This window comes from Aulonocara sp. 'chitande type north' Nkhata Bay, linkage group LG4 (genome assembly GCF_057382095.1).
Source record: "Aulonocara sp. 'chitande type north' Nkhata Bay isolate Kocher_YH1m ecotype deep benthic linkage group LG4, A_spYH_male_GT1.1, whole genome shotgun sequence".
Lineage (NCBI taxonomy): Eukaryota > Metazoa > Chordata > Actinopteri > Cichliformes > Cichlidae > Aulonocara > Aulonocara sp. 'chitande type north' Nkhata Bay.
Window position 1 is genome coordinate 35,901,886 of NC_141347.1, and position 17,586 is coordinate 35,919,471.

The 17,586-nt window shown below is 41.8% G+C and overlaps 1 protein-coding gene across 7 annotated transcripts in view; it reads left to right on the forward strand.

Moving 5' to 3' along the window:
- Positions 1-17,586, forward strand: part of ift70 (intraflagellar transport 70) — a 21,482-nt gene continuing 3,896 nt past the window's right edge. Inside the window, exons 1-19 of one of the 7 annotated variants that reach the window (XM_086290180.1) lie at positions 1-206; positions 570-635; positions 1,628-1,837; positions 4,422-4,478; positions 4,608-4,743; positions 5,301-5,405; positions 5,504-5,632; positions 8,215-8,264; positions 9,637-9,789; positions 11,853-11,918; positions 12,049-12,102; positions 13,148-13,213; positions 13,469-13,539; positions 13,651-13,858; positions 13,963-14,010; positions 14,694-14,765; positions 15,498-15,601; positions 15,829-15,907; positions 17,401-17,530. In XM_086290180.1, coding sequence (XP_086146306.1) covers positions 159-206; positions 570-635; positions 1,628-1,837; positions 4,422-4,478; positions 4,608-4,743; positions 5,301-5,405; positions 5,504-5,632; positions 8,215-8,264; positions 9,637-9,789; positions 11,853-11,918; positions 12,049-12,102; positions 13,148-13,213; positions 13,469-13,539; positions 13,651-13,858; positions 13,963-14,010; positions 14,694-14,765; positions 15,498-15,601; positions 15,829-15,907; positions 17,401-17,530 — 1,852 coding nt within the window. In that variant the 5' untranslated portion in view covers positions 1-158. Of the gene's footprint in view, positions 207-569; positions 636-1,581; positions 1,838-4,421; positions 4,479-4,607; positions 4,744-5,300; positions 5,406-5,503; positions 5,633-8,214; positions 8,265-9,636; positions 9,790-11,852; positions 11,919-12,048; positions 12,103-13,147; positions 13,214-13,462; positions 13,540-13,650; positions 13,859-13,962; positions 14,011-14,693; positions 14,766-15,497; positions 15,602-15,828; positions 15,908-17,400; positions 17,531-17,586 lie in introns of all 7 variants that reach the window. The other 6 variants (XM_086290179.1, XM_086290183.1, XM_086290185.1 and 3 more) reach the window with 6 other exon arrangements.

Here is a 17,586-nt window from a genome sequence, read left to right on the forward strand (position 1 = left end):
GGCAAATGTCCCTTTCCGCTCTCCTCCGTTGCTAAGTAACAGCTCCTATGCTCTCCGTGCTTCGCCAAGCAGAAGCTAGCTAAATGCTACGACCCAGATTATGGGAAAACCCGAAGCCACAAGTAGTGTCTGTTTGATGAGAGTGCAGATTTGAAGCAATGACTGCTATAAAAGACGGAGAGTACACGGCTACGATCTACAAACTGGTGAGAATACGCCAATTAGTTAGGGTTCTTAGCTTGTTGAGCTAACAGCTACACAGCGTGAACCAAACTCCATTCACAAATCGTTTATTTTAGTGTTTCATTCTTAATGAAGTACTTATCCAAGACGAATTATATTTTTCTGGAATTGAGATGCACTTTCCGTAAATTCGGCTTAAGTTTAAACTTATAATAAACAGAGAAAATGTAAACTGCAGTGTTTGTAGGTTTGTACCGGTGGTTAATCTTTGAAGTTCTTATCGCTCCAGTCCTTGTAGTTTACTACAAGTGATTGGATAAAGAGAGCGAGTGTTAATCAGTCTACATACTCAAGCTTTTCCCAATAAATATGTGTCTGCGTTGTAGATTAAAGATGGTCAGTATGTGGATGCCATTCACATCCTGAACGGCCAGCTCCAAAAACACACCAAGGTAAGTCTGCCAATCTTCAAGGGGGGAAAGGAGATATGCAACCCGCGATATAAGACTTAAAGAAACAGTAATCCTCTCTCTCTTCCTGTCTCTACTCAACAGTGCACACAGAGAGCTCTGAAACATTACAACTTGATTTTCTTGTTTGTTTGTTACATGGGCTTTTTTTGGTGTGGAAAGCTATTACATACATGTTTGTCCAAATACAGCAATTAATGGGGCTCATTTTCAAGACTTCATCATTGGATCCATAAGATTAATTTTATTATAGTGTCTTGTCATTGATCTGAATTGCTTCACTGTTACTGTGATGAAACTATATTACTTTGGGTAGTAAATTATTCGCTCCCTCATCTGAGTCACTCATTTTTTCCCTTCTAATTTGCTCTGCTCTCAGTACATTACTTTCATTATGACTGAAATAAACTGGCTACATCTTTCTTTTTAAATTAGCACATTGTAAGTGCATTTTTGCATATTGCACCTCAGTAAATCTGGCACACTTTCAGTTGTAGGGATTACTGCACTGCTGCAAGACATTGTTTTCAGCTTTGTAAAGTGTAAAGTAAAGTGTGCGTGTTAGTCCCCATGGGGAAATAGTTCCTCTGCATTTAACCCATTCACCCAGTGAAGCAGTGGGCAGCCACCAATGCAGCGCCCGGGGAGCAGTGTGTAGGGACGGTACCTTGCTCAGGGGTACCTCAGGGTAGCCGTTCAGTGGAGTCGAACCCCCGACCTTCCGATCATGGGGCCACTACTCTACCTACTGAACTATCCCTGCAGTTTTGTTCTTTCTTAATTTTTATTTATTGAGATCTTAAAAAGGAAACGGTTTTTAAAATACAGAAAAGAACATCTTAAAATGCAGCAGGAACCCTGGTGGGCTGAAGATGTCTGCATTTTGTGCTCAGACATCCTCAGGTGAGCTGTGTGTTTTTCTCTACAGATGTGCCTCAGCTGGTCACTCTCTCCTCCTTTCACCTGTGTCTCAGTCCAGGGCGGCGCTGTCTCTGCTTGGTTTCTGCTACTATCACATCCAGGACTTCACCAACGCCGCCGAGTGCTACGAGCAGCTCACGCAGCTGCACCCGGAGGTGGAGGAGTACAAAGTGTACTACGCCCAGTCCCTGTACAAAGCTGGTGCTTATCCCGAGGCCACCAAGGCTTCATTTGCACTCGACAACCCCAGCAGCCAAACCAAGGTACAACACACACACACACTGAGCCCAGCTGTGTGTGCATGCGTGTGTCATTTAAATAAATAAACGAAGAGCTGGAAGTGTTGTGGTCCAGGTGTTTCATCATTGCATCAAATTTGTCAGTTTATGAACAATTCCACTTTATTTGTACAGAATTGTTTTAACACCATCTGTTAGATGATCTCCATCACGAGGAACATTTGTTCACCAGACGTGTTCTAGCGAATGCATATGGCCCATAAATGCACAATAAATGAACAAAAGCAAACAAAAATGTTTGTAATTCAGCAACAAGGGCCACACTTTTTATCAAAGTTACAAGAAGGCAGCCTGTGCATCAGAGTCAACCCTCTGAACCCCCAAACCAGAAAAAGTGTCTGGTTTTACAAAAAAAATCACAAAAATAACACCATCCATCAAAACCAGAAGGTGTAAAAACAGATGCAACAAGAAGCACTCAGAGCACACAAACCTGCGTCAAGGCAGCTCACTCTCTGGGTGATATTTACTCTGAAGATACATTTTGTATTCTTTGTTCTTTTAAATCTACTTTAAGAACTTAAAGACTTTAGGAAGTTTGTAGTGCAGTAAAAACTAGATACAGGTATCATGAAAGACGTTTATTTTGATTACACTAAAGGACTCGGCAATGAATTATAGGTACAGATTTGTAAGTACCTGAAATTAATTACTTGATCTTATTGTGTAATATTACTACAGTAATATAACTCTGTGTTCCTAACAGCTCATTCTCTTTCTCCTGACAATACTTTATTTAAAGATATATCGCATTTGGGGTCAATTTGAAAGAAACGCAGATGTGAAATGTAAAAGTGAGGTCAGAGTAGCTGTGTCATGATATTTGGATGCAAACTCTAATGTGATATTTAGAATCCCCGTACACCAGAATCACTTCCTAACTGTTACCAATACAAACAAAGGAAGTAGAATTTTAAGCATAATTCTGCACATAAAAGAGATTTGACAAGTTTGACCATGAAAATGAGGTCAGAGGTCCAAAGTAATGTGATATTTAGAATCCTCACAAATGTCTTGCTGTTGTCAGTATGAACAATGGCAATGAGAAACATGGAAGAACTTTGACTTTCGGATCAAACTTTTAACCTTGAAGAAAAGGTCAGAGGTCAGATGTGATATTATGTTTATAATGATATTAGACCAATAAATCATGAAGTTGACCTTGACAACCTCAGTGGGTGTAAGCCAAATTTTAATGGATTGTTAACATGACTCCACTTTACACCCCTACAAAGTTTTATTAGAATTTATTCAAAAGCTGTCGTGTTTACAGACGCATGCAAATGCTACCAAAAACATTACCTCCTTGGCTATTCCGTCATCGATTTTTAGCTTTCCAAAGGTCTAATTCAGGGAAAATTGAGTATAATGACATCTAATTAAATCAAATTCAAAGTTTGGTCTAAAGAGATAGTTAGCATGCTCCCTCCATCTTCCTCCAGGAGATATTTGAAGCGTCAGTGATAAAGCAGGTTCTGAAAATCACCAAAGATATAAATCACAAGAGTCGACGCCCTGATTGTACCTTCAGTGGCTCTAATACGCTGTTGAAAAGGTGCAGGGTAACAACTTGTAAGTTAATCAGTGCAAATTTTCTTTAGCACCATTATAAATCATTGAATGATAATAAGTCAAGCTGCGAGTGTGTGTTTGTGTGTATGAATTTAAAACAGCATCATAAACGCTGTTTTATGTGGCGCGTCTCTCTGACTTGTCCAAGACAAACTTCTGCCAAGGCAGAGAATGAAGGCTAATCTATAATCTATGCCTAATAATGTGGCATTTTATGAAAATTAATTTAGTCAGCGTGTCACTTTTAAAGCAAAAATACATCGTTTTCGCTAAACAGTCCCGAGAAGCTAAGACTGAGTCGGCTAGGAGCCATAGTCACGTAACGACAATTTAGCCATTTGCTGGGGCTGAATCTATATTTTTATTCGCACACATACTCCCAAATATATTTTACAGACACAGAAATTTCAAGTTTAAATTTGTAAATTTGCAAGAAAAAATCTCCTGATCTCCTATTTATAAAAAACTAAAACCTACAAGAAAAAAAATGGAAACATTGATGATGAAAGCTGGTGACAAATTTTCATACATTTAACTGTAACTGGGTTAGATTTCTCTTATAAATTTACAATAAAACCTTTTGCCGTCCTGTTATGTGAATTATTTTTATTCTGATGACCCACTCTATCCTCCCTTCCTTTGCCCGTGGACGGTTTGTGACATACCTTCAGTGGAGCTATTGCGCTGTTGTAAAAATTAGACCAGAGTAAAAGTATCATCTAGAAGCTTTCTGGGGTTCAGAGGGTTAAGCTTGTTTTGTCCTTGTGATAATATCAAGAAGAAAAGTTCAGAGGTTTTGGAGAAAAGGTCCAAATGTGGGAAAAGAAGCTCATAAAAATGGTTATGGATGACAGTTTGCATTACAGATTACACTTTGTACTGGCTCTTTTTTTTTGGCCCCATATTAAAATTAGCACTTGGCTGCTGTTGCCGTGTCCCTGTTTTACCTTCGGTTTATTGTCTCTCTCTGGCACAGATGGTCAAGCTGCAGGCCTGCATTAAATATTGTGAGGAAGATTATTCCGCTGCCAAGGTGAGGAGCTTTAACACGTCATCTGTTAACACACGATACCATTTCTGCTCAGTATAGCATCAGATTAATCCTTATTATGCACAGCCAGACACACCTTCATTAGCGTCACTTTCTGTTGTGTTTTTGTAGTCGCTGTTGGAGCAGCTGCCGCCGGACGACCCGGACTACGTCTACAATATGGGCTGTTTGCTTTACCAGGACGGCAAGTATGAGGAGGCCTGCAGGAAGTTCATGTCTGCCATGCAAGTGCTGGGATACGTGCCAGGTGATCAGTTAAAAACACACATTCAGTAAGCTGTTCTCTATGCACTGACCTGAAATCAAAAGACAATTTATTTACTGTCACTGGAGTGTTTCTGGAAACCCAAAAATATTCACCCGTAACAGCCAATAAGACGACGCTGTCTAACCGCTGGAAGGACGGTCCAGTAACATATCTTCATCTGCTCCATCTCTATAAAAAAGCAATGTTGACCCAAACAGCTCCTCCTGCAGAAATAATCTTGTCCTTCATTTCTTATAGTTGGTGGCGTTGGGAGAATCCACAGTCTGTGGGAGAATCCACAGTCTGTGGGAGAATATCAGCTGTCTCTGGGTTTTTTGTAATCAACTCCGCACTACTTTTTACAGTGGAAAGGGTTTATTTTTCAGGTTAACCGAAAATATTTGCAGATGAGATGAGTTTCTATTTCTGTTAAACAAAAAGAACCAGAACAAAAACTGGACATGACTTGAATTCATCATACATTTAAATAAAATTGATTAAGATAAAATGATTGTACACCTCTGGGTTTTTGTGTCATTTTTGTCTCTTATTTTCAGCGTTGTCCTACAACATCGCCCTGACTTATTACAGCCTGAAGAACCACAATCAGGCCCTCAAGTATATCGGAGAGATCATAGACCGTGGAATCAAGGAACATCCAGGTAAAAATAGCTGTGATTTTCTCCTCTTTTAGATATTTATTATTTTTAGATCATGTTTTTGTCATCAGCATGAGGGTTGTTTTTTTTCTGCATACCAGAGCTGAGTGTCGGGATGACGACCGAAGGCATCGACATCCACAGCGTGGGAAACACGCTGGTCCTGCATCAGTCGGCCCTGATCGAAGCTTTTAACCTCAAAGCTGCAATCAATTACGAGCTGAAGAACTGTAAGAACCTCCATCTGTTTCCAACACGTCACTTAGAGAGGTAGTGAGGTGGCAGACGAGCCCGCGTAAAAAAACAGTATTGATGACAACTGTGTCTGTAAAGTGAACCACAGTCAGTATTCAGACACCAACCACACAAGAGCTGAGGAACATCACAAACCTATCCATGCTGTGGCCAATCATAGCTATCTAAATCCTCTGTGAAGACACATGGGTGTGCTGAGAGCTGGTCTTTAGTTTGACTAACCTGACGTTAGCGGCTGTTTCTCACTGTTTACATTATAAAGGATGGATGTGGGTCCTGGGTCTGATAAGAAAAGCCATCGTAAAAGCTCCTTAAACCTTCCCCTCAACCACAGTAAACACTTTCCTGGTGGATTAATCGCTGGTTTTAGGTCACAGTGAGGAGAACAACAAGCCGACGTTAGCTAGCTATCACAAAGTTTTGCTCAGTCACATAGATATCAGTCCGCAGGCGGTTAAAGTTAATAATAACTGTAGTAAATAATGAATAAATGATTAAAGTCTTGAACCATCCCTCATTACTTTATATTTTGATTCAAATGAGCCAGACTTGTATTTTTTAAGTCCTCTTGAACAATAGTTCTCCAGCTTTCTGAAGGTCTTTCAAAGTTCTTATTTGGACAAGAAACAAGAAATGCAGCAAAGATAAGTGTCTGATTGCCAATAGTTTGATTTACTGCCAATGCAGTAAAAGCATAAATGGATAGAAACCATCAGTCCTGGATTGGCCTCCCCAGAGCCCGAAACTCAACATTATTGATGCAGAGAATGAAACAAAGACGAGCTTTGAATGTCCTTCAAAAGCCCCGGAGAACCCTTCCTGAACACCAAGAGAAGAAAGAAACTAAAAATAAAAAAAAATTTGATATTTACCCTGTAGCCTAAAAATATTTTTGCATAGGCCGCAATTATCAAGAAGAGGCCTGTAAAACTGTTTACGCTCGTTGTGGTTTCACATGTGTAAAACCTCACCAGTGCAGAAAAAACAGCGTCTGCGACAAGAAACAAATCCAGAAGTTTCCACTGAGGTGAGTCTGGTAGCCAGGGCTCCTTAATGTTTTAGACCTTAAGAAATTTTGTGAAAGACGCAACATGCCATGGTCATTTATTCATCAAAAAATACTCTGCAAAGCAATGAATAAATGACCATGGACACAACAACTGCACACCAGATTCTCCTATTCAGAGCATCTGTAATAACATTAACAAAGTGCAGTTTCAGTCTGTCTGTTAAGCATCAGGTACTACTTTAAGCAAGCTAAAGCAAAACGTATGCATGTGATTAAACACACTGAAAAAGCCTTTGAAGGAGCTTGTACACTTTTACATTCAATGCAAAAAGTGAGCGTTTAACTGTGTTTGCCAAAAAGGTTAGAACCGAGGGACTCGAACCTTGAACCTGTCAGTGTTGATGACCTGGGTCTTTTTCAGTCCTTTGAATTTTTAACTGATGTATGTGTTGGGACTGTGTTTTCTTACTTGACTGCAGGCTCAGTGCTTGTGTCCTAAACCAGGTCACAGCCGTAAACTTTTCCCTGTTCATAAGAGGAACAGAAACCGATAGAAAGAGATGAAAATCGGCTGCAAGAGAACTTGCAAAGCTTCCTTTAATCTTCAAAAGCAGGGTTGTAGTCCTTTCTTTCTCCACCCTCTGACACATTATCAGACCAAAGCTTTAAAGAACAGTGATCAGAGGACGACATGCAGGAAGGAAGCCCACATCAAACGGCCGGCTCTGTCAGACGGACGGAGAGTCGCGTCACCTGCTGCATGAAACGGATGGAAAGATGTGCTGAACCCAGCCTGCAGGGATGAGCTCAGAAACGTTTTTAGGGGACATCCCGAGCACGTTTTGGCTATATTGGACATTTCTTATTAACCTCATCAACACCACTGGTGCTGATTTGATCTCAGGCTTCTGCTGTCTGCGTGTTGAAGTGTGTTTCAGGAAGATATGAACCCCAAATAAGAGCCACCAGGTCACCGGAAAACCACTGTGAGAGAGGGTTAGGGTTAGTCTAAACACTCCTAGTTTCAGAAACTAGACGTTACTTGTCAGCCTTACAGGTTTTTGTTAAAAGATTTCCAGCTGGGAGTGCCAAACAGGAGAAAATCCTTTTAAAGGGGTAGGTAGAACCTAACAATAAGCCCAGAGGACCAGTGGGATACTTTTAGTCCAATAAGAAGTGATCAGAACTTTGTTTTCCAGAAAAACCTTTTGTAGAAAAACTGTAAATGCTTTGTGGCATGTGTTACAGTTTTGATTTTATTAGATATTGAGCGTTAAATGACAGGTAGGTAGGAAGAGAGAGTGAGGATGAAAATCAGCTTTGCTCATGTTTGAGGAATTGACTCAGTACATCTGAAAACAGTTCCACGGGGCGCCTGCAGATGATGATTATCGATTTTCCTTATGAGGTTTTCAAGACTCTGCGCTGTTTAAGTTTCCCAGGTTCATAAAGTTCATCTCTCAAAGAGAAATTTCTCAGAAAAAAACCTCTATGTGCACTGAAACGACCTGATTTCTTCTCTGTTGTGTTCCATGTGGATTCCTGCAGTGAAAACAGCTCAGGAGGCTCTGACAGACATGCCCCCGAGATCAGATGAGGTAAGGACATGAAACTGTTTGCACAATCACGTTTGGAGGCCCCCATGAACACAAAATCATTACTGTTAGGGTGAAGACTTCAATCGAAAGGAAGGAAACGAATGACTCTGTGTTGTTATTCAGTAGTTGTCTGAATTAAGGCTGCCTGGGCTCGCTGAGCCTGACAGCCTGTAGATAACAGAGATTAATTCAAGATTAGAATGGAGACGTAGGTGTGAAGGCTTACATGGAGGTAATGATGGTATTTTTATCATCCTAACATGACTTATTTAAAATTAATGTACAGATGGGACACTGTCCTTGGTCCAGCCTGTCACTGCCTCTGAGTCATGGCTTATGAACAACTAGTGCCCCCTAGTGGAAATCCATGCAAAGTGCACTGAGTCAGAAATACTAGGAAGTGAAGTTTTACCTAAATTTTTTACAGGCTGAAATTAATGGGACCACAGCAGCAACACTCAAATGAAATGGATCCAGAGTGTAAAAAATACACTCTTATTCTAGTCATTTATATGATTTAAAGTGTTTGTTTTTTGTGAATTAAATAATCGGTAGAACAGAACGTAAACACCATCATTTTACTGTTTATCACTATAGACAACCACTCATTGGGCGGGGGGGGGGCTTTTTTCTCTAACCTGTGCCTCCTTGTCTCTTCTGTCCTCCTGACTGTGACCTGCAGCTCAGTCTCAGTGTGCCAGTTTAAAGGATGTCTCTGTTCCTAATATGACAAAGGGAGGATCAGGGTGCTCATCCTCCTTAGTCCCTCCCACGTGAGATGTGAGCAGAGGAGGTGAGGAGGAGATACGAGGAGAGAGGAGACGAGACAAACACCGTCTAACAGAATGAGCCATCCTCGACTCTGAGCATCATTTTAAATGATGTCAATTAAATATGATGTTTGACATCATCATAAACTGTTCTGTTGTAGCCACAGCAGTTTTTCATGATCTCAGGTGTAACGGTGCTCGTGACATTTTTATAGTCTCGGACACTTTTAATTAAATTCACCACGAGGAGCAAAGTGACCGTTTCCAGACCTGGTGTTTTTGCTCATACACAGAAACAGTGAAGGAGAAAAAGCTTCTTCATCTTTAGAAACTGAAACAAGAATTTAAACAGGCTGTTCAAAGAGTCCTTCTCCCTCCAGCTGTGCCTCTTTTATACACTAACAATAAAAAAGAACAAAATGAGCAACTGAAAACTCACAAACGATGAAAGTTTGTATTTCTGTTGAAGTCTGTACAACTAGTTTTATGTGGTTCATTATAAAAGCAATCAGCCCCGCTTCAATTCGAAAAAGTGCAGTTATTCTTGTACACTCAGTGCAGTATTATGTACTTCATCTCCTATATTATGTCTACTTTTACAGGAACTGGACCCAGTGACACTCCACAACCAGGCTCTGTTGAACATGGACACGAAGCCGTCGGAGGGCTTCGAGAAGCTGGCCTTCCTCCTGCAGCAGCCCTCCTTCCCCCCCGTCACCTTTGGAAACCTGCTGCTGCTCTACTGCAAACACGAGGTAAGCAGCAGTATTTTATCTGAAGGAGACCAACTACAGCAGCAAAGACTCCCACTGACCTGCTAAACGTCAGGTCAAAGATGCTTTTCTTGATTTTCTGTCATGTATCTCATGTTCCAGCGGTGGATGTTCATATTAAACATAAGCAAAGTGTCTGATAAAGTCAGTGTAGCGTATGTACAAGTACTCCCTGTGGGCCAGAAGCTCAGGCTGCTTCAAACACTCTAGTCTTGGCCCTGCGTGATGCCTGTGACGGTATATTTCCTTACTGTGATCATCACATGCAGCTGCTTTTATAACCCGGTGTTTCTGAGGGTCAGTCAGCAGGTTGTCTTAAACGGCACTAAAAACAGCTTGTGTTTCAGACAGATGATGAGCTAAGAGGCTCAGTAAAAAGTACATTTGAATAAAAGCAAAAATATGTGCATAGAAATTAGAACAATAGGATCCTGGTAATTGTTCCTGTTGCTGTAGCAAACCTTGAAAACCAAGGACATGGTTATTGACTTCAGGAAGACATCCCGCCATCCTGCACTAACAGTGGTAAATGGTGCAGCCATTGAACTGGTGGACAGTTATTTGGGGGTTGTTCTTGATAAGGCTCTGTCCTTTGAGTCACATCTTGCTGCTAGAGTGAAAAAGGTTCAACAAAGACTTTTTAAGGAGGTTGAGAGGTTTCAATGTTTCATCTGAAATGATTTTTTATAAAAGTTTTATTGAATCTGTTTTAACTTTCTGTATCATCGCTTGGTACGGTAATATGTCCCTGAATAATAAGACCAGACTTAACAGATCATCCTCTCTTTAATGATTTTCAACTGCTTCCATCAGGTTGTCGTTATAGAGTGCCTGCAGTGAAGACAGAGACATAGATTGTCTTTTGTACCTGCTGCTATTATCATAGTTAATAACACTAAACCATAAGTGTTGTTGCCATTGCACACTGCACTTTTTTGATGAAAAATCTAGGTTGTTTTCTCAGGCTTATATTATATTATATTATATTATATTATATTATATTATATTATATTATATTATATTATTTTGGAGTGTGTATGTGATGTGTTGGTTGTCTGTTTGTTTGTACGGACATACTGCAAATCAATTTCCCGTTAGGGACAATAAAGTTACCAATAACCAATAACATCAATATGAAACGTGCTGTATTCAGCGCTATTTGGACTATCAGACAGGCTTTTGCTGTGATCCAGCAAACACTGTGGGAAATAATTTGTCCCACTCCACCGTGGCTTTAAAGGCTCGTAACAGCTCAGATTAGTTCAGGTAATTAGGTAACTGAAACAAGCAGTTTTAGCTCACAAAGGTTCAGAAAAAAAACCATTTTAAAAAACATCCACGTGGCCAAACAACGCAGGAATCTCAGAAACACAAAGGAGCACGAGGAGGGAAACCAGGTGGAATAACCAAAAACTGAGAAGAAGAAGACACAGCTGAAATTTATCAGGGTGTGGCAGAAAATTACAGAGGCGACAGGAAGTAGCTGCTGCAGATTACCAAAATAAGACAGAAGTAAAAACAAAGATAAAGAAAAGTAGACACTGAACCATAAAAGACACAAAAATAAATCTCACAAGAAATTAATCAAGAAAACATCTTTCACAAAAGCATCTGCCACCGTGCCAGTTTAAATAAGACAGATAAAGAATTTCTGACTTTAAGCATCAATATTCAGATCTACTGCTCCAAAAACACAGTTTTACAATTAATTTCTATGTTTTTTCTTTACTTTTCCTCAGTAAATTAAAATTTTCCATACAGTTAGTTTTAATTGGCAGCCCTATAAACGCTGAACAGCTCCTCTCCCTGACAGCGCTCACGCTGACCTCATTATTCAGAGATTTATCGCCGTTCTCCATAAACACCACGACGCCTCTCTGTAGCATGTCAGCAGTTTCCACCAGTGAGCATCCACGCAGGGAGTAACACTGTTTGCAAAGGGATTTGGACTCATGTGGTGTGAGTTCCAGTGGAAAGAGCTGAAAACAAAGAGCTGCAAGTCTTTCATTAAGATGGCATTAACTTCTCTGCTGGACTTCTCACAGTACTTTGACCTGGCAGCTGATGTCCTGGCAGAAAACGCACATCTCACCTACAAGTTCCTCTCCCCGGTGAGTAACGAGCATCCTCAAGAGACCAGCCAGTTGATTTTATTCTAATTAGAACATCTGGTGTAGTGTCGTCTGCACAAATATGACTAGTAATAACAAAAACAGTCATCTGTTTCTTTTTCTTTTTCAGTACATGTACGAGTTTCTTGATGCTTTGTTGACCTGCCAGACGGCACCAGAGGAGGTACGGTACAAAACACCTGACACCTTATTAACAATAGGAAGCTATTTTTAATGATCTGTATAAAATCAACCAAATGTCCACATGATATGAAAGTTTCACGGCCGAAAAATATATTTAAGCTCTGTTTAAACTGTTCTCATTGAAATGTCGACTTCCAGCTTGGACTTGGATTCATGTGCAAGATTTTTCTGAGTCTCTTTGTAATGACTGTAAATGAAACAGATCATTTTAGTGAAGTGGTTGAAATGAGAATTAGTACCTTTACACCTGAGCTGGAAAACAAAGAGAGTGCAGACTCCAGGACGGGGAAGGAGTTTCAGTTATGTGAGGGTGTTCACAAGTGAGACGAGACTGACAGATGGACCAATGAGGACGTTGTAGCGGTCCGTTGTGGTAAAGAGGAACTCTTTATGGCTCAGTCTACGTTCCCTCACCACGAGCTCTGCGTTTTAACTGAAAGCAGCATTGAAGACACATCCGCTTCCTCTGAGGGGTTTCTCGACTCAGCCATAGATTGGATGAGGATCTCAGTCATTCAGTTGAGCTGCTGCTCCACATCGAAAGGAGTCAGTCAAGGTGATTCAGGCCTCTGAATAGGATGACTCCTGGACCCTCTCTAGGTGCTTCAGGGATATCTAACTGGGAGGAGACCCCAGAGCAGAACCAGGACACTCTAGAGAGGTTTTGTAATTTGGCTTGCTTAGGAACACTTAACCAGCCTCCTAGAAGAACTGGAGGAGATGGCTGGGAGGGGGGGGGTCTTAACACCTATGCTTAGACTGCTGCTGCCACAATCCAGACCTGGACAATTGGCAGAGAGTGTATAGAAGGATGAAATTACAAAATAATACTCGTTATTGGAGTGCTAGAAACATGAACCATAGTACGTTAACCTGCTGAGCTAACCAGTCAACACTGTGAATGAAACACAACTAATGCTGTGGATGACAGTCGGCTGGAAAAGACCAGTATGATGGTTCAGCATCAGATTTGTTTTTGTGTCTTTAGTATCCGTCATGTTTCATTACCTGCGTTCTTTTTTCAGGCTTTCAGGAAGTTTGAAGAGATGAACGGAAAACTGGCGGAACAGCTACGCAAACTATCAAAGCAGGTTGTTTACCTCACGCTGCTCTTTCTGTCTTACTGCACACAGCATTTTCACACTGCCTGTATTTTATTTTGTGGGGTTATATATCAGACATGCTTTTGTTATAGGAGTGGCGTTGTGGGTTAACTCAGAACTATAAAACGTGGTTTGGAGGCTGGTTGCAAAGGGGCTTGCAGTTGAACTTGCCGATTTCTTGCAGGACAGGATTGAATACAAATAAAATGTCTGTGTGAATCACTCATCTTCTTCAAGCTGCAGGAAACCAGGCTGACTCGAGATGAGGAACTGCTGAAGAAAGCCGTGCAGGACTTCGAACTGATGCAGGAAAAGTGAGGACACGCAAACATAAACACACTAAGCCGTGTTTTCATTTCCTCAATGGAAACAAAGCAAATTCAGTAACAGAGGATTACTTTCTGATTGGCCGCATCTCTTCACAGGTACATCGTTGTCCTCATGGCTCAGGCTAAGATCTACTGGAACCGCGAGAACTTCCAGATGGTGGAGAAGATTTTTCGCAAGTCGGTGGAGTACTGCAACGATAACGACACCTGGAAGCTGAACGTGGCTCACGTGCTCTTCATGCAGAACAAGTACAAGGAGGCTATCGGCTTCTACGAGCCCATCGTCAAGAAGCACTACGACAACGTGAGTGCTCAGGGCGGATTATTACCCGCCTGTTCAACTGTGGGCAGCAAATGATGACAGTGTGACGTCAGCTGTAAAAGCTGACAGTGTGCCTTTTTGTCCAGGTGGAGCAGTGTAACATACAAGAGTGTCCCTGCAAGTGCAAACCATCGGTAAACAAAAAACAGACCAAACACCTGTTTCTCTGCCTCTGCAGTTTCTATCTGTGCATGAATCCACTGTTTAGTGTGATGGTTTGCAGTGTTGTTTCTGATGTTGTACAACTTCAGACAGTCACATGGCTGAAGGTCTGGAGTGTTTAACAGAGCGCACTAACACTGGACAACAAAGAGGTGGTTTTTAACCTGTTCAATTCAAACTCTGGTTCGTTTTGGTTTGTGCAGGTGTGAACGCAGTAATTGCACCAGTGTTGAACAAAGAGCATTTTTTATGGTGTGAATGTGATCCATCCTCGATCTGAGCCAAAGCCAGCTGTACGTTGTAGGTTTTAGCTAAAATATTCTCCATGCTCTGTGCGGTAGTGCAGAACCTTCTTCCTGTATTTACTTTTGTTTCTCTCACCTCAGACACATCTGGCCAATCAGTAGACTGAACATTCTCATGTGGTTTGTAGTGACACAAGAAAAGAAACCAAACCCTGAGAAAAAGCTACAAGTTTACCAACCCAGAGTAAACAGACTATAGCTGTGAAAACACCTGCAGGTTTCTTATATGTTCCAGTTCAGATTTAACCTCACATCAGTGGGATAATTTAAAGGTTCTGCTGCTGACTGAAAAGATTTCCTGTGAAATCATTGGTCAAGCCTCTGATCCATGTTGGTGTTTGCTTCTGTAGATCCTGAACGTGAGCGCAGTGGTCTTAGCCAACCTGTGCGTGTCCTACATCATGACGAGCCAAAACGAAGAGGTAACGTACAGACACGGTCACTGTCAGCCCAAAGGTGTTTCTATATAGTTTGTATCCAGAAGAACATGTTTATAACACACATGAAAGTAATGAAACTCATGCAAAGCACTGCTTTAAAAAACAGAGACACACCAGATGAGACAAAAGAAGTCAACGAAATAAATTAATTATCCTATTCCAGTTTAATATATATCAATGTAGAGAAAAAAGATGAAGCAGCATTTATATCCTGATAGAAGATTAGATTAATGTCCACTGGGATGTCCTCCTAAAGAGACAGGGAGCACAGAGGATATCTGTTCAGACTCATGCACACATATGGTTATTGTACTCATTCTCTGCGATGGCCACTGTCACTGTTGATTCTTTGTTATACAGTAAAGCCACAGCGGGCACTACTTTATCTCCACACTGACGGTGACGGAATTAACAAAAAGCCGGGCATGGAAACATGTTGAAATCCAGCAGTGCTGTTAGACTGCCTGAAAGTTCAGACAGCTAGCTCCAGCCTTTCCCTGCTGGGAGTCTGATCAGGTCCCTGTGTGATACTTTCATCCAAACTCGAGCTCCACTGTCCAGGATGGATGATTTTTTGGGGGGAGCCTTTGTTGTGTCTGAGAGTAGAAAGGAAAGGTGTGAGAGAGCAGCAAAGCCCAGAATCGAGCCTCTGCAATAACAGGACAGCATAACTTCTCTGACTGATGATCTCTGCGTGTCGTCCCGGTTTAACAGGCTGAAGAGCTGATGAGGAAGATCGAGAAAGAAGAGGAGCAGATCTCCTACGACGACCCCGACAAAAAGGTCTTTCACCTCTGCATCGTCAACCTGGTCATCGGGTGAGTCCCACACAGGAAGAGCTTTATGGGGACAGTCAGCAGCTATTTACTGTATTCTTCAGTTGTAATGAAAGGGAGTTACTATGCAATCAGAAATCAGTCCTAAGTATTTTATTTTGTATCATTTCTGATGTGAAGGTTAGAGAGGAAGAACAAAAACGTCCTGCTTTCATCAGTAAGATCATCTCTGTGAAACCTTCTTTGCACACTTGTGTTTTGTCTTTCAGGACGCTGTACTGTGCAAAGGGAAACTACGACTTTGGCATCTCCCGTGTTATCAAGAGCCTGGAGCCTTACAACAAGAAGGTCAGCCATTTTTCCACCAATTGTATCAGTCAGATACAAAAGATCACAGAGACCTTCGGGTCACCGAGGCTGACCACAACGTCGTCTCCTACTGCCCAGTTTAATGCCCCTGATGTTTGACTGGCTCCCAGTGCCTACAGCTAAGAAAAGAAAATCAAGCAGGTCACCCTGGAGATCCTCAAACTGTGAACAACACTCAGAAGATTTTGATTCCAGTACTTTTGTAATCACGATGATGATTCAACCGGGCGATCAGCTTTAGTGAGAGAAGAGGTGCCGACTGTGCTTCCACTCAGGAACACTTCAAGTCTCCCTCCGCAGTCCTGCTTCTTGGACTGCAGCTGATTGGCCATCTGTTGGGAGAGTGAGCCTCCAATCAGAGCCTGGTGTTGGTGTAAGTGGTGTAAGGGCCGGGGCTAAATGCTTAGCACCGACTGAACCGAGTAAATCAGTGCTGGATGGCATCGTTCTTACAGATGGATGAAAAAAATGAAAACTCAAATCTTGTTTCTTTAATTTGAAGATTTTTCCTTTTCCCACACAAAAACGAGCAGGGCTCGTACAGACCACACACTTCTGTGTCATTTAACACTGGAAGGACACACAGCATAACAATGCAAGCCTTTAATGGCTGTGATGGAAAAACACAGCCACAGTGAGGATGCTTGGTGGCCCAGGCCCAAACCAGCCCCACCAGCTGCAGGAGCAGCAGGAGGCACAGGAACAAACAAGCTTCATGGAGTGTTCTTTAATATGCTTAACACCCGGACAGTCTTCTTCACTTCCATGTCCACGTTCATGCTTATAGATTAGAGACTCATGCATGTAGTTTTAGATTAAGACTTAAAAAGAGAACCATGCACATGGACAGTTTTATCAAAAGCAGTCTGAACATTTCATCCTTCATGGTTTAGTTTTATTCATAAATCTGCAGTTTCTGTGCAATCTGACTCCACTTACAGCTCGTTGTACAGTCTGATGAAATCTAATCATGCTTTAGCTTAATTTAATATTAAATGCAGGTAATCCCACTTGCAGTGTTCGGACTTTGTGTCCAAGGATTAAAAAATATCTGAACAACAAATACAGTCCTGCAGGAGCACCTTCTCCAAGGCCGAGCTGCTCTTTTTGGGAACCTTTTGATCCCGTTTGGTCACAACATCAGCGGAGTCCAGCTGCAGCTGAGTCCACTAAAATCCAGCTGAGAACACACACCATCATCCTGAGCCTGTCATCCCCTCCAACAATCACCATCCAGTCGCATCCACAGTGAAAGCAGCGAGCACGACAGGAATGTGAAACCTGGCGAGATGCACGCCCATCACACAAGCTTCTCGTCTCTGGTTACTTCAGATCATTTTATACAGGAAACCGGCCTGCGTGGTTAAACTGTCACGACGACAGCTTACAATGTTCACAAAACAAATCCTGCTGGCAGGCGCTGAGGCGTTCAGTCTGGTTATATGTTGTTAATCTGTTCTGTTTGTGTGTAGCTGGGGACGGACACATGGTTCTACGCCAAGCGCTGTTTCCTGTCCCTGCTGGAGAACATGTCCAAACACATGGTCATGCTGAGGGACACCGTGGTACAGGAGTGCATTCAGTTCCTGGAGCACTGCGAGGGTGAGCAGCCGTCACAAACACGCCTGCAGAAATATCTCGAGAACACACCGGTGTGA